We start from the raw sequence: 14747 nt of genomic DNA on the forward strand, positions 1-14747 counted from the left end.
CACTTGGGAAAGAGCCTTGGGATTCTGGGATGCTGGCCCAGTTGACTGCTCTAGCTTTTTCTTTTCCTTTAACTAGGTTTTGTACTTAGTAGGTGCTCAATAATCATCTGTGGCTTGCATGACTTTATAGGGAGACTTACAGGAAATCTCAACTCTACAATAAAAAGTCAATGATTTCTTTTTGTAAATAATTCAGTACCCTCCCCACTAATCTCTAAGAAGTCTGGCTTTAAAAAATTATAACAATCTCCACTAGAGTCGATTTTTTTGTTTGTTTGTTTGTTTGTTTGCGATACGCGGGCCTCTCACTGTTGTGGCCTCTCCCCTTGCGGAGCACAGGCTCCGGACGAGCAGGCTCAGCGGCCATGGCTCACGGGCCCAGCCGCTCCGCGGCATGTGGGATCTTCCCGGACCGGGGCACAAACCCATGTCCCCTGCATCGGCAGGCGGACTCTCAACCACTGCGCCACCAGGGAAGCCCCAAGAGTCGATTTTTTCTAGGAATCACAAAGGAGCTCTTTGTTCTGAAAACTTTTCACGCTGCTCCCCCCAAACACACTGTTACCCAGAGCACCAAGGGAAGGAGGATAACATGAAAGTTATCGCTCTGGTGAAGAGTTAGGAGGGAAGTCGGGTCCTAGCAACAGAGTCAAGACAGTAGATGGAGGAGATGTTGCCTAAGATTCAGGCCCTTCAGGTAGAGCTGGGGTCAGACCGGGTTGGGGGGAAGGTCCAGTGAGAGAGACCAGCTCAGTGCCCTCCAGGCACAGCTATGGGGCACCTTCCAAAAGGAGACAGGAAAGCATGGCTACAACCAAGAGGGGATCCCTCCCCTGCCCTCCCCAGGAGGCTTCCACCAGAAGGAGGCAAGGCACCGTCTGAAGAGCAGAGCCAGGGCGCCCTCCTGAAACAATAGGAATAGCAAGGTCACGAGGAGGCCCTGCCCCAGATCACTGTTCCCTATACCTCTGCCATAGTGACTTGGTGAAAAAGTGAGCTGTACAGTTCCTATCCCTTAAACATTGGTTATAAGTATTATTTGTAGGTGTTTTCTATTTAATACTTCTTTATAACACATACACCTTAATAAACATATTTTACGCCATAATCTTTGTCTATGCTTCCAGTTTTCAATTTCCTAAGTAGATCAAATTCTTCCCCATCCCTGATAAAAATTATTCCGTATACATTCATACTTGGTCCATATTCACATGTCATGGTCTTTCAACAATAACAAACATGTGCATTATGTATACCCCATCTTATTACAAAGGAGATCGGAGGTAGCTAACTAAAATACATATGAACAAAAGGCTGAAAATTAAACAGATTTCAGAAAAGAGCAGGGCCAAGAGAAAATGATGGTTAATGAAATAAATTCACAAGAAGTTAATATCAGCATAGCATTTGCTGGTACACACAGAAACTTCCACATACACTTCAGTCATTATGCTGCCTTATGTATTCATGCAACAGTTCTGTGAAGGTGGTACTATGCCCACTTGACAGACAAAACAACTGAGTTTCAGAGGGGTAAGTATTTTCCTCAAGGCTACACAACAGTTAAATCACAAGTTAGAATTGAATATAGAACTCCAAGCGCCAGACTCCATGTGTCTCAAAACACACAGTACTGTTTCCCTCAATCTACAGGCCTGGTTTCTGGACAAGGCTCTGTCATCAACTAGCTGTGGGTGCTGAGCAGATAACCCAGCTCCAGATCTCAGCGAAAGGGACCTCTGTAAGATCCATTTCGGCTCTGACCATCACGGGACTGACTGACCATCCCTGGACTGACTTTCACCTGTCCTTTTGCAAAATGATGGCTTATATGCATGTCGGCTCTTATATTTTTCACGTTAGAGTTTATTTCCAAGAGAAATAATTTTTGTGGCTGTGACTATAAGGTTGTAAGTCAAGCTCGGGATCAGGTCTGGTTACAAGATTAATCCACAGACTTGTAAAATGTCTGCAAAATAATCTGTTAAGATGGGAATATATTACCAATGGTGAAAACTGACTAGGAAATTAGATTGAGTCCAGACCTCGTTGAAAACAAGCTCTTATGTTAAATGAGGCCTTGGCTTCTCTCCTGGGCCTCTAACCAGGGGCCCCTCTCTCCAGTCTAGTAAGCGGTGGTTCTAGGGAAGGCGCCAACAGCATCAGAACTGCAGGCCCCCCACATGACTAAGAAAGTCTGGGTAACGTTTTTCCTCTCACCCTTGGCAGCAGGGGTACAAGAACTTGCCCTTAGGGGGATCTCTCCTCGCACACAGCGCCTGAGGCAGCGCTCCAATACCAGGCAACGCTACTGCCCAAGAGAATGTCTCCTCTTGGCTGTCCCGGGTCCCCCAGAGGGTGGACCTTGGCAAGAGACCTCCAAGCAAATCCAAGTCTTCTGCTACCCCCTCCCCAGGCCTTCCAGGTGGAGTTAAGAACAAACGTTAGTGTGTCAGCCATCTCACGCCATTGGAAAGGTCTTGACAGAGTGGGGGGTCAATTAACTTAGAAGATTTCTGATGCTGCTGAGTGTGAGCTCTCTTTCTTTCAGAAGACACTTAAGAATTTTCTTTCTCATCCTTTTCGTCATAAGCCAACAGGTTCAGAGACCTTCCCTAATTTCTCCTTAAAGCCTGGAAGTAGCCAGAAAACCAGGATACTCCAGCAGTCGTCCCTGGCTCATGGAAATCTGTAGGATGAGCTGGTTTTTAAGAACTATAAGCTACTTCTTTCTCCTTTCTTAGAGGACAGTCTCTAACAGAAATCAACCTAAAACCTGCCCCAAATCATAAAATCCAACTGGCACTCTGAAAGGCCTGTAGGGGTCCAGCCGGAAGATCCATAAATCATCGCATTTCCTTTATACTCATATCACCTCTCAGTTCCAACGCCTTTTTAAAAAGTCTGATTCTAAAATTAAAATGTATAGAAAACTTATGAAGATGATTAGCCCAGGGAATTAAAGCTGACACGTTACCACGCCGAGGAAGTCAGATCCCTAAGGCTAGTGTGAGAGTCCAAAAAATGGGGCGATGTGAGTATCCACAACTTCCCCACATCTACAAATGCAAAATGGAACAGAATTGCTCTGAGGAAAACGTCAATGCACATTTTTTAAAAGTGAGCATAAGAAGGTCAATTACCCTAAACTCCCACATACATACGCTGCATTGTGCTGGAATCAAAGCCTAGCTGGGAAAGCCCAAGCACAGTAAAGGCATCCAAATGAGAACTGTTCTCTCAGAATTGGTATCTTACAGCTGGAGGGGTGCTTGGAGGAGCAGAGTCTAAGTGCTCATGCGTATGCACATTCCCACAACACGGTAATCCAGCCTGTGAATGCTTTCCAGGCCTTGAATCTGCTGCTGATACACTGGCATGATAGAAATGGTGAAAACTGAGGAAGCGGAACAGTGCTGAATAAACACTCCCTGATAACGCAAAATGCTTTGTTTTATCCCCAATATTAAAAGCTCTCGATGGCACACTATTTCAGAAGCACATACTTAGCATATGAAAGACTGACCTCCATTCCCAGCTGAAAATGCTCTCAAGTGGGCCCAGCACAGCAGTGACCTAGTTCTTCCCTCACCTTCCTTCCATGCAAACATACAGATCAGAACACATCTCCCGTCCAGGGTCGAAATTCATCACTGGGATTACTGCCACCCAGAAGACCACAGCCAGCATTTTCTAAGCGGCTCTAAAGCCGTGGGGATAAGCCTAGAGGAGATGTGGCCTCTTACATAAGCCACTTGTGAAGCTGATTCTGGCCAACTGGGTATTTATGCAAAATGACATCGAAGGAATGAGAAAGGTAAAATTTGAAAACAGAAACAAATATATCCAGATTTCTTTACAATTCCTTGCAGTCAACCTCTGGGGTTAAATGATGTTATGGGTAGAGTGAAAACTTTCTACTCGTTTTGCATAATGGCACACATGTGTGCTGAGTTGGGCGTGCGCGTCTGTGAGTGTGTGCTTACGTGCGCGGTTTTCACATACCCAGTTCACGCTCTGCTAACATCTTACCTGCCACTGGTTTCCTGTCGCTTGACCGGGCATATAAGGCGCTGGGAGGCTCCGAAGGCTGTTCTTCACAGGGGAGCCCCCGAGAGGGCTTCCCATGTCCCCGGAGGGGGAGTCAGCGGCTAAGGCCATGGAGTACTGCGGGTAGTTGTACAGGTTGTTGTAGTAAGGGAACAGAGACGGCTGGTAGAAGCTGCTGTAGTAGGTGGAGTCGGAAACGAGGTCAGGTGTGTTCTCCACGTGCCCTCTGCTGGTGGCAGCAGGAATATCCTGGATGGCCACCCGGCCCTCTACTAAGAAAAAACAGAAAGAAAGAAAAAGACAACATGGTATTAATATGGGGGCCTACAGAACTTTACCTCTAAACCTTGCCAGCGTATGGCCTTCCTCCTCAAGATCTGCAGAGTTTTAGACCAAGGCACCTGGGCATGCTACTGCTCCTGCGGTCGGAATACAGCAGGGTTCCTGAGGCTGGCGTAACTCTGGCGGCACAGCTGGCAGACCCTTGGTGATTATTTTTACTGAGAATACCAAAAACATTTTAGGCAGGGGTCATTTTAATCCCATAAAGCCTGACCAGGTCTAACTTCTACCTAGACATTCCTACCCTAATGTCAAGAAATTAGAGATCAAATCTAGTTAACTTGGCTGTCTGCAACAGTCTTACAACAAAATCAACTGTATTTCACTTTAAATAAAGTAATAAAAAAATCCTAGTGCCCTTTCTATGTGTATGTCCACACAGATATATCCGAGAGCCAAAGCAAGAGGCTAAGCGTTTAAGAAAACATCGTTTCCTTCCCTTCCTTCTAACCGCTGATACCGAATCCTGAAGTCTGGACAATGGTATAGACCCTGGGAGACAAACTTCTGTAAAAGGTCAGTTAGTAACTCTTTTAGGCTTGGTGGCCATTCCTCTGCAGAATGTACAGGCTGCTGCGTGGTTGTGTTGCAATAAAACTTTATTCACAAACACAGGCAGTGGGCCAAAGTGATCCGCAGGCTGAAGTTTGCCGACCCAGGGTCTAGATGTTAAGCTGTCAATTCCAATAAACAATTGAATGGACTCCTAAGTCATCTCTCCAATAGACATTTATTAAACAATGTTCTAAGAGTTGGCCAAGTGCCTAAAATGGCTGCAAGGTATAAGGTTGCCCCTGCCCACTGGGAGTCTACAGTATAGGATGGACGACGGGATTACAAATTATAACAAGGACTCTCATACAGGAACACCCATAAACTTTTATGGAAACTCAAAGGCTGGAAAGATGACATGCAACCTAGAAAGGAATTACAGAGACCGTCACAGAAAAAAACTGTACCTGCATTGTACTTTAAAAGAGGAGCAGGAAATAGGTGAAAATGAGAAAAAGAGAGTACTGAGAACAGGGCAGCAAAGACAAAGGGATGGAAGCAGGAAAGTGGGAGGGGACCTTGAGAGTGATGGACAGGGCTGTCGGGTTAAGAATTGCGAAAAGGGCAAAAGAGGGCCAGTCTGATAGGCCGACTGCAGCCAGGCAAGGGGAAGCCTCAGACCAGCTCTCTGAACTCTTTCCAGGCTGTGGTGGGAACCACTGAGGATATCTGAGCAAGGAGCACAGAGGATCAGAGCTGTGCTTTGGAGTGATTCAACTGACGGCAAATCTTAAGACAAGCAAAGGGAAGAGAGCCCAGAGGCAGGGAGAGCCACCAGGCAGCCACTGAAGCCGTCAGGGAGAGACTCAGCAGACTGCAAATACCAGAGACACGGGGGAGATGAGCTAGAGAACTGCAGGACTGAGGGGCATCAGGACGCAGAGACGCAGGAAAAGCCAAAGAGGAAGAGCAGGAGGCCTGGGGTGGCAGCAGAGATGCAGGTGGTAAGTCGGCTTCATCACGCAAGGGGCCAGAGGGGCACAGACAAGGGGGAGAGGAGCCAGGCCGAGAAAGTCGACACCTGCACTCATGGGAGAGGCTGAGGTTGGAAGCTGAGATTCAGAAGTCACCGCAGGGAGATGCTGGCTGCATCCGGGAAGAGGAGGGAGCTGTTACGGAAGAGTATGTTCTGAAAGGAGAAAAGAGCGCCAAGGCCAGAACCCTGGAGGATGGAGGAGAGAACGCAAGGCCACAGAGGACAAATTCGACAGGGATGGCAGAGGGGCAGGCTGCAGTGTCAACCCCGCTAAGAGATCAGGCAAAATTCGTTCTGGAAAAGACCCATAGAGGGCTGGGTCTTTAGGGCCCTGTGCTTTTAGCACAGTGTTGGAGAAGCAGAAGCCTTCGAGAGATAAAGGAGCAAGTGAGCGATGAGGAAACAGATGAATACGGTGAAGAGCCTTCTCTCTGGTCAGAAGGGACGACCCAGCGAGCAGCGCCACCGTGCACCCGCCGTGCTGAGCACACTGCCGGACACCTGGGGGTAAATATTTGCAGAAGGGATCAATGAACAGTGTTTTTTCAAGTACCCTGTCCTCAAAATAAATACGAGGAAAAACTAGAAGCTCCAGGGAGTAATAAGATATTGTTATTTCATTTTTAAAACACAGAGAAGGGCTGAACACACGTAGGCAGGGAGAAGCCTGTGGAAAGAAATTCCCAGGACTAGCAACACGTGGCCCAGAGCAGGTGCTCAGAAAGTGTCCTCTGACTGAATGCGGGGGAGGCATGACTAAACGTGCATGCTCTGGAAGGTTTGGGACAGATCTACAACAAAATGTGTTTCTACAGCCTCATTTTCCAGTCAGCACTGAAGTCTCTTTTCTCTGACAGGATAGCAAGTCCGTCCACCTCAGGCTCCTGGCGATGCACTGTCAAGGCCACTCTCTTATTATACATCTCTTTCCTTTCTTCTCTCCTCCTCTTCCCAGCTAGCGAGATGAGACGTTCCAATTCCATCACTCTACCTGTTGTCTGGAGAAGGCACCTGCAATTCTTTCCTCCTGAACTTTCCCACTGGTCTATCTCTTATTTTAAACACCAATGTAGTGGCAAAATAGACGGTTGTCTGTATCTAACTCTTTTGTTTTCAATGTCATGTCTTTATGTTAACCTGATTGCAAAAGCAATACAAGTTTCACAAAAAATGATAAATTATATAGTTATTTAAATCAGAAAAGGAATGAATGACATACTCTTACCACCCAGTCATAAGCATTAGTGGGACATCCGTATACAATCTCATAGGCATTTAGGAAGGCATTTTAGACGTTCGTTCCCATCCCTGCTGTTGAAAAACACTGGATACCCCTAGGGCCTGCCCTTCAAAAGCAAGCTTCTTGATAAAGAAAACAAAATACAGTAGGAGGCAAAGAATTAAACAGAAACCCAAAGACAGGAGCATTCTCAGATCAGGGCACAGGTTCATGAATTTCTACATCATAACTTTAGTTAGGACCATTAATCAGGCCTTAGTTTACCCAGAAACAAAATGTTGTCAGTAATAATCCTCAAAGTACCAAGAGCATGGCTTCAATAAATTTCAGAGTAAACCTCAAATAAAATGTTACATCAGGTCAAAGCAAGGATTTGTTTTGCTACAGACGACTGTAATTAATTAAAATGCGATCACTTTTCTACTTGCCCATATTTTACTCCCTCTTTCAAATTATAATGACCTTTAAGAATAAATTAAGATACATGCTGGAAAAGTTTCGATTCATACTAGCATTTAAATAAACAATAAAAATCATGTGAGCTTTATGAGAGTAAATGCCTAAATATTTTAGACTCTTAAAATGTTTAAGCACTCTCCAACAGTGACATTTTAAAAAGCACTAGGAGAGGGCATCCATTCCAGGGACATGTGGAACGACCAAATTCTTATTTTATAAACCACTAAACCGTATTTTAAAGTTCCAAATTAAAATGCCTGGTCAATGTTCAAAACATCTTGATGCCTCCCAGACTTTATGTGTGTGCTACCAGTAAGTGGAAGTTTCCCAAGGCTGAGATAAACATGCGTCCAATTATGTGTCTAATCCAGCGGTGCTCAGCGTGTGGGCCTTGAATCAGCAGCATTGCCATCACCTGGGAATTTGTAGCAATGGGCATTCTCGGCCCCACCCCAGACCCACTGAATCAGAAACTCTGAGGGCTGGCCCAGCAACCTGAGTTACAACAAAGCCTTCGGTAGGTTCTGATGCGCTCAAAAGATGGAGAACCACTCGTTTCATGATTCAAAGCAGCTGCTCTATAAATTATCCCTAAAAATATGTGACTCCTGGCTGCATTATTGTGAACAGCCCTGACTGGCTACCAAGTGAGAGCACACAAATGAATTCCACTGAATAAAGACGTCGGGCTTCTACAGAAATCACTGCAGAGCTTGGATCGCAAGCTGTGGGTACTGTGTGTATACTGCTGCCAGATGGTTCTGATTTTCAGGGCTCACACCCAGGCTTTCTTCATTGATTCTAACCACAAAAGCTTAAGTCACCCTTTCAAGTGCTAGTATAGTGACAAACTATACTATTCCTCATAAGGCTTCTGGACTATCAAGAGAAGCAAGTAATGCACAAATCATTTACTCTTGATCTTAGGGTGTTTTTTTGTTTGGTGTGGCCGATTTTTTAAAAAATTTTTTGTTTATGCGGACCATTTTTTTTTAAGTCTTTATTGAATTTGTTACAGTATTGCTCCTGTTTTAAATATGTTTTGGGTTTTTTTTGGCCTCGAGGCATGTGAGATCTTAGCTCCCCAACCAGGGATCGAACCCGCACCCCCTGCACTGGAAGGCCTGGACCGCCAGGGAAATCCCCTTAAGGTGTACTTTGGTACTTATATTTGATTAATTCATTAGTTATCATGTAACAACTGTCCAAAGCTTTGCTCTAGACATTGTAAAAGGCACAAAGAAATATTCAAAATGTTTCATTTCTTCTTAAGAGGGTCCCATCTATTCGGGAAAATTAGGTGTAGACCGAGAATCCTACAAGTAATGATCCAATGGCCACGATGACAGTATAGGCAGATGTCACCATCAGCAAAGGCAGTGGAGACGTGAGTCAGGATGGAGGTGATTCAGAGATGGTGAGGGTGGCAAGGCAATCAAGAGAGGAGAATAATATCAACAGGATAATGCAGGAGGAAAAGGACAAGACGTGTTCCAGGGACAGTGACCAGATGAGCCTGGCTGGAGTGTAGAGGTCACGTCAGGGGACAGCGGATGCTAAGACTGGAAACTTACTTTTGGGACAAACTGTGGAATGCCTTGCATGTGGATCCCAGCCAAGGGCTTCTGGTTGCCCCTCAAGCTCTAGGGGGTCGATGAGTTTTCAGGGCAAGGGAGTAACATAAAAATGTTTTAGGAAAATCAGTCTGATGCAAGCACAAAAGAAGGATCTAGAATAAGAAGGCAGAAGAACAGACTAGGCTAGAACAGTCTCTTCTAGATATGTACGTGGTCTATAGACTACAATGGAGAGGCTCTTTAAATTCTCCAGGCCAGATGAGGTAACTATAAGCTCGCACAGGGAGGCTGCAGTAAAGAGAAAAAAGGAACTACATGAAAATTACTGGCATGTCTGGTTTTCCGGGAATTCCCTTCAAACAACCACATTACACTACTAACACCTGTCATCCAGGGACCAGGGATGCCGCCCAGCTCCCCTTCCAGGTCCTTGCTCCACTGCTGAGTGATCATGCTTTACTCACTCCAGTTTGAGAAGGAACATGTAGCTCTCGCCCAGAGTAAGAATACAAGCAGGATGTGCCACCTCTCCAACCTCTGCTACAGCAGAATTCCCCAAAGAGTAACTGGAGACAGTCTCTTCACCGCTGAGCTGGTAAGTCACGCTAAGTGTCACTATTAACTGACTGTAAACCTGAAAGATTTCCAACTCACAAGCCACAAAATATATAAAGCATACAAAATTTGAAATAGGATGTGTGTGTGGGTGTGCTTTAAACCACAAGGCCAGTATGACTAACTACAAAGACCAGAGCAGTACACTGAAAAGCAAACACCTTAATGAGTCTGCTGAAAATTCTTAAGCTGGATCTCACTCTTTATTTTTTTTAGAATAAAAACTGGTCTGGGCTTCCCTGGTGGCGCAGTGGTTGAGAGTCCGCCTGCCGATACAGGGGACGTGGGTTCATGCCTCGGTCTGGGAAGATCCCACATGCTGCGAAGCGGCTGGGCCCGTGAGCCATGGCCGCTGAGCCTGCACATCCAGAGCCTGTGCTCCGCAAGGGGAGAGGCCACAACAGTGAGAGGCCCGTGTACCGCAAAAAAAAAAACAAAAAACAAAACTGGTCAAGGTGACTTAACAATGATATTCATAAGAGAAAGTACAGTGGCACTGTTCCAAGAAAATGGGGTTGCTCCTTAATAGGAATTATCAACCCCTAAGTCCTCTGCCAAGATGCAAATGAAAGCACGAAGCCAGCTGTTTTAAGTGTTGTTACTTATGACTGGAATAGTCCTACTGTCTGCTGTAAGGAAGAAAGATCAGCAGGTCTGGGTTCAACAGCTAAGAAAGGAAGCAGTGCCCAGAGAAGTATGTTATCTGGAAAAATGACCAGCAGCAATCATCCAACAGAGACGTTTGCAGAGACGTTGCCTATAGAATCGATGTCTTCTTATTGCAATGGTCTGATTTGTGGCTGTGTACATTTATTTACCTTCAACACGTCCCATTCTTTGATAAGGCTTCCCAATCCCTCTGCTACTTTTTTTTTTGCGCTAACATATGCAGCGTGAAATATGATTCACTCCTTCCTGAGATATCAATACCCACACATGATAAATACCCTTATTGATCCTGCAGTGTTATATGCTGGTCTCCGGGCCCATGGCATATTAATAGTAGTTAACCAGTAATTCATTTTAAGGCATGTGAAGGTTTTTTCTCCCACTCTTGTCTGGTGTCAAGATTCCCAGAGTTGTTGCACTTTGTGTCCTTTATGTGCAAACCTGAAGCCATACTCCCTTTTCAACGACAAAACCAAACCCCCCAGTTTTCTATATGAAAGATCACATAGGAAACCAAAATTTATGATTCACAGCCATCTCAAGTAAGTGGTAGATTTATGTGTACCGGGTTTTATTTTTCTTCATAACCCCATCCCTTGCGTGGTGCCTGTCCTACTTAGCTTCTAGTTTTAAGTGTTAACCAGGCAGAATGTTAACCAAGATCTCAAAATTACCCGCCATCTACTAACATGTTGTGCTGAGTGGTAGGAAGGTACAGCAAAAGTACAAGTCACTGTCTCCATTCTTTTTTTTTTTTTTTAAGGAAAATTAAGGTCTTAAGAAAAGACAATGTTGTTTGATGACATGTCATGGAATCTGGAGGAGACAGTGGGGTGCCGCTCGCTGGAACAAGTTGGAACAAGGTGGCTTCCTCAGCTCCCTGTTTTTAAGCAGTCTTCACCGCAGGGCAACCCTATGTCCAGACTAATCAGCTCCTGACATTTCCTAGATTTAGGGAAAACTGAGAAATCAGCCTCAGGACTCTTCCCCTACAAGGGAAAGAACCCAAAGGGAGACGTTGATACATGGGGAGAAAAGTCGGTCTGTGAGCTGATGCCTGGCCCCTCGGAGCATTCGTCCAACTCCGAGAAGAAAAGCTCACCATCCTGACCAACGGATTGGGTGGGTTTTCCGAGCTAAAACAGAGCTAGCGCAGGAGAGGCCTGATGACTGAGGCGACAGTGTGCCTACTGTTCACACCACTAAGTGTCGACCGTGATGGTGGACGAGGGGCATCATCACAGCTGCCACCTTCCCCTGATTCCGGAGAAACAACTCACGCTCAGAGCACTAAACTTACTGAGCGCCTGTGTGTGCGAGGCAACCTGCCGCACTTTGGGGGACAAAGACATTCTCCTTGATGCTGCAAGGCCCAGCAGTAAGGGGGGATTCTGAAACACACACACAGAAGGAGAGACTGACTAAGGCTATGGGAAAACACAAAAATTGTGTGGCCAGGAGGGCGAAATTAAGTCCAGCCTTCAAAGTACAAGTTCTGCAGATGCTGGCTCATTAACATCACTCTCCACTCTCAACCACAAGGCGGGAATACGTTACAGCCCATTTCTCTTCTTTCCCAAGGAATATTTTTTTTAATGTAATTTGGTCGTGGAGGAATGCGTCAATGTCACTTTTCTTTGTAGGGTGAAGGCTTTGCATAACAAAGTGAACCTGAGGTTGCCCTTTAAAACTCAGAGAGGCTTGTTTCAAAGGTGTGTGAAAGTCAGTGTGGGATGCAAAGGGATCTGGGGGAGACCAAAAGGGGGGGGGAGGGAGAGAGACAGAAAGAGAGATGACCAGATCAAAGAAAACAAGCAAGAGATATGGAGGACTGATGGAGAAAATGAAACAATTCAGGCGTCCCAAGGGAGCTGCTGAGATTTGAAACATGCTGCCCTGCGGCCACTGAGAAGCTCAGTGAGTAACAAGCACATCTATTGTGTGCAGCAGCTCCCAAAGTGCTGGGCAGGGAATGCCCAGAATATAAGCAAAAGCCTAACCCTGCCCTCAAGGAGCTTCCTCTCTGTGTTGATGAGCAAGGGAGAATTTAAGGGATCAGAGAAGGTTTTCCTGGTAGAAGGCTTTTAAACAAAGGAGGAGAGAGCGAAGGAGAGAGAAAGGAATTCCAAGCAACGAAAGGAGACACAGCACCAAAAAAGTTTCTGGGAAGTCAGAGCAGCCTGCAGAGCAGAGAAGGAGCTCAGGGTCCCAACGGGATGAGAATGAGGGTGCTGCTGGCACAGTACTTATGGAGTTTAGACTCTCCTCCAAGGAAAGGTCTTAACTGGATCTGAAGATTGCCACGTAAAGCGCAGGCTTCGCTGTGCGGTCCCTGGGAGCAGCTGATGGCATCCCGGCAGCCCCCACCTCACACACGTGGCACCTGCCATTGTTCCTGGAAACAGTTTCTGCTCCCAGTTCCCTGCCTCCCCCACTGTGTGCTGCAGGATTCCCCCGACACCCGGGAGGGAAAGGGTTTGCCAGATATGGAGAAAATGCCACATCTCTGACTTTACCAGAAAATGTCTCATGGCCATGAAGGCTGATCTCGTGGCCAAGAAAGAGGTTTTCTCTCTGCAGGCCAGTTCAGAATTTCCTGTCATTGGCAAGATGCCAGAGTCACTCTGAGGCTCTGTCCACACTGCCTGGCACACCGGAGGGGTGGGCAGGGCCACACAGGCCAGCGGCAGAGCTCCTGCTGGGAGTGGATGAGGGAAGAAGAGACGAGATGCCCAATGAGTTTCCTCTCCACCCAGTGTTCTATTCTAAGAGATCTTACGGGGAATCCCTTCTCCAATCTTCTTCGTATTTTTCACACTGAGAAAATTTTACTTTAGGAGCATTTTTGATAGACTGTGTCCACATACTTAGGTCTCCACAGAAAAGCTCTACTCTGTTCACTGTGCTGTACAGCAGAAAGTAACACAACTTTGTAAATCAACTATACTCCAATAAAACATAAAAAAAAAAGAAGTCTGGTCTGAACTGTATTACAACAACTTAAAAGGTAGGGGCTTCCTTTATCACGGTCTTTTTCTTGGCAGGAAGGGTGCTGAACAGAGGGGTGTTAGATTTTAAGTTTGCTCAAGGCCAGCCCCCTTTAGATTTGGGACTTAGACTCTGCTTTTATAACTTTCTTTTAAAAATAAGATTGTAGAAGATACGTCTTCAAGATGGCAGAAGAGTAAGACGTGGAGATCACCTTCCTCCCAAGAAATACATCAGAAATACATCTACATGTGGAACAACTCCTACAGAACACCTACTGAACGCTGGCAGAAGACCTCAGACCTCTCAAAAGGCAGGAAACTCCCCACGTACCTGGGTAGGGCAAAAGAAAAAACAGAGACAAAGAATAGGGACGGGACCTGCACCAGTGGGAGGGAGCTGTGAAGGAGGAAAAGTTTCCACATACTAGGAAGCCCCTTCGCGGGCAGAGACTGCGGGGGGCGGAGGGGGGAGGCTTCGGAGCCGCGGAGGAGTGCACAGCAACACGGGTGCGGAGGACAAAGCAGGGAGATTCCCGCACAGAGGATCAGGGCCGACCGGCACTCACCAGCCTGAGAGGCTTGTCTGCTCACCCGCTAGGGCGGGCGGGGCTGGAAGCTGAGGCTCGGGCTTCGGAGGTCGGATCCCAGGGAGAAGACTGGGATTGGCTGCGTGAACACAGCCTGCAGGGGGTTAGTGAGCCACAGCTAGCCGGGAGGGAGTCCCGGAAAAAGTCTGGACCTGCCGAAGAGGCAAGAGACTTTTTCTTCCCTCTTTGTTTCCTGGTGCGCGAGGAGAGAGGATTAAGAGCGCTGCTTAAAGGAGCTCCAGAAACGGGCGCGAGCCGCGGCTAAAAGTGCGGACCCCAGAGACAGACATGAGATGCTAAGGCCGCTGCTGCCGCCACCAAGAAGCCTGTGTGCGAGCACAGGTCACTATCCACACCCCCCTTCCAGGGAGCCTGTGCAGCCCGCCACTGCCAGGGTCCCGGGATCCTTCCCCGGGAGAACGCATGGCGCGCCTCAGGCTGGTGCAACGTCCCGCTGGCCTCTGCCACCACAGGCTCGCCCTGCATCCATATCCCTCCCTCCCCCTGGCCTGAGTGAGCCAGAGCCCCCGAATCAGCGGCTCCTTTAACCCTGTCCTGTCTGAGCAAAGAACAGATGCCGTCCCGCGACCTACACACAGAGGCAGGGCCAAATCCAAAGCTGAACCCCAGGAGCTGTGCAAACAAACAAGAAAAATTCTCCGGGCGGCCTCAGGAGCAGCGGATTAAACC

At 46.9% G+C, this 14747-nt stretch overlaps 1 protein-coding gene across 3 annotated transcripts in view; it reads right to left on the bottom strand.

Moving 5' to 3' along the window:
- The window catches only part of DMRT1 (doublesex and mab-3 related transcription factor 1), a 122012-nt gene that overhangs the window by 54916 nt on the left and 52349 nt on the right, over positions 1-14747 (bottom strand). For 2 of the 3 annotated variants that reach the window (XM_073806177.1, XM_073806178.1), the window contains exon 4: positions 4033-4322. In XM_073806177.1, the coding sequence (XP_073662278.1) occupies positions 4033-4322 (290 nt within the window). The remainder of the gene's footprint in view (positions 1-4032; positions 4323-14747) is intronic. The other variant, XM_073806179.1, reaches the window with a different exon arrangement.

The sequence above is a fragment of the Tursiops truncatus genome, chromosome 6 (genome assembly GCF_011762595.2).
Source record: "Tursiops truncatus isolate mTurTru1 chromosome 6, mTurTru1.mat.Y, whole genome shotgun sequence".
Classification (NCBI taxonomy): Eukaryota; Metazoa; Chordata; class Mammalia; order Artiodactyla; family Delphinidae; genus Tursiops; species Tursiops truncatus.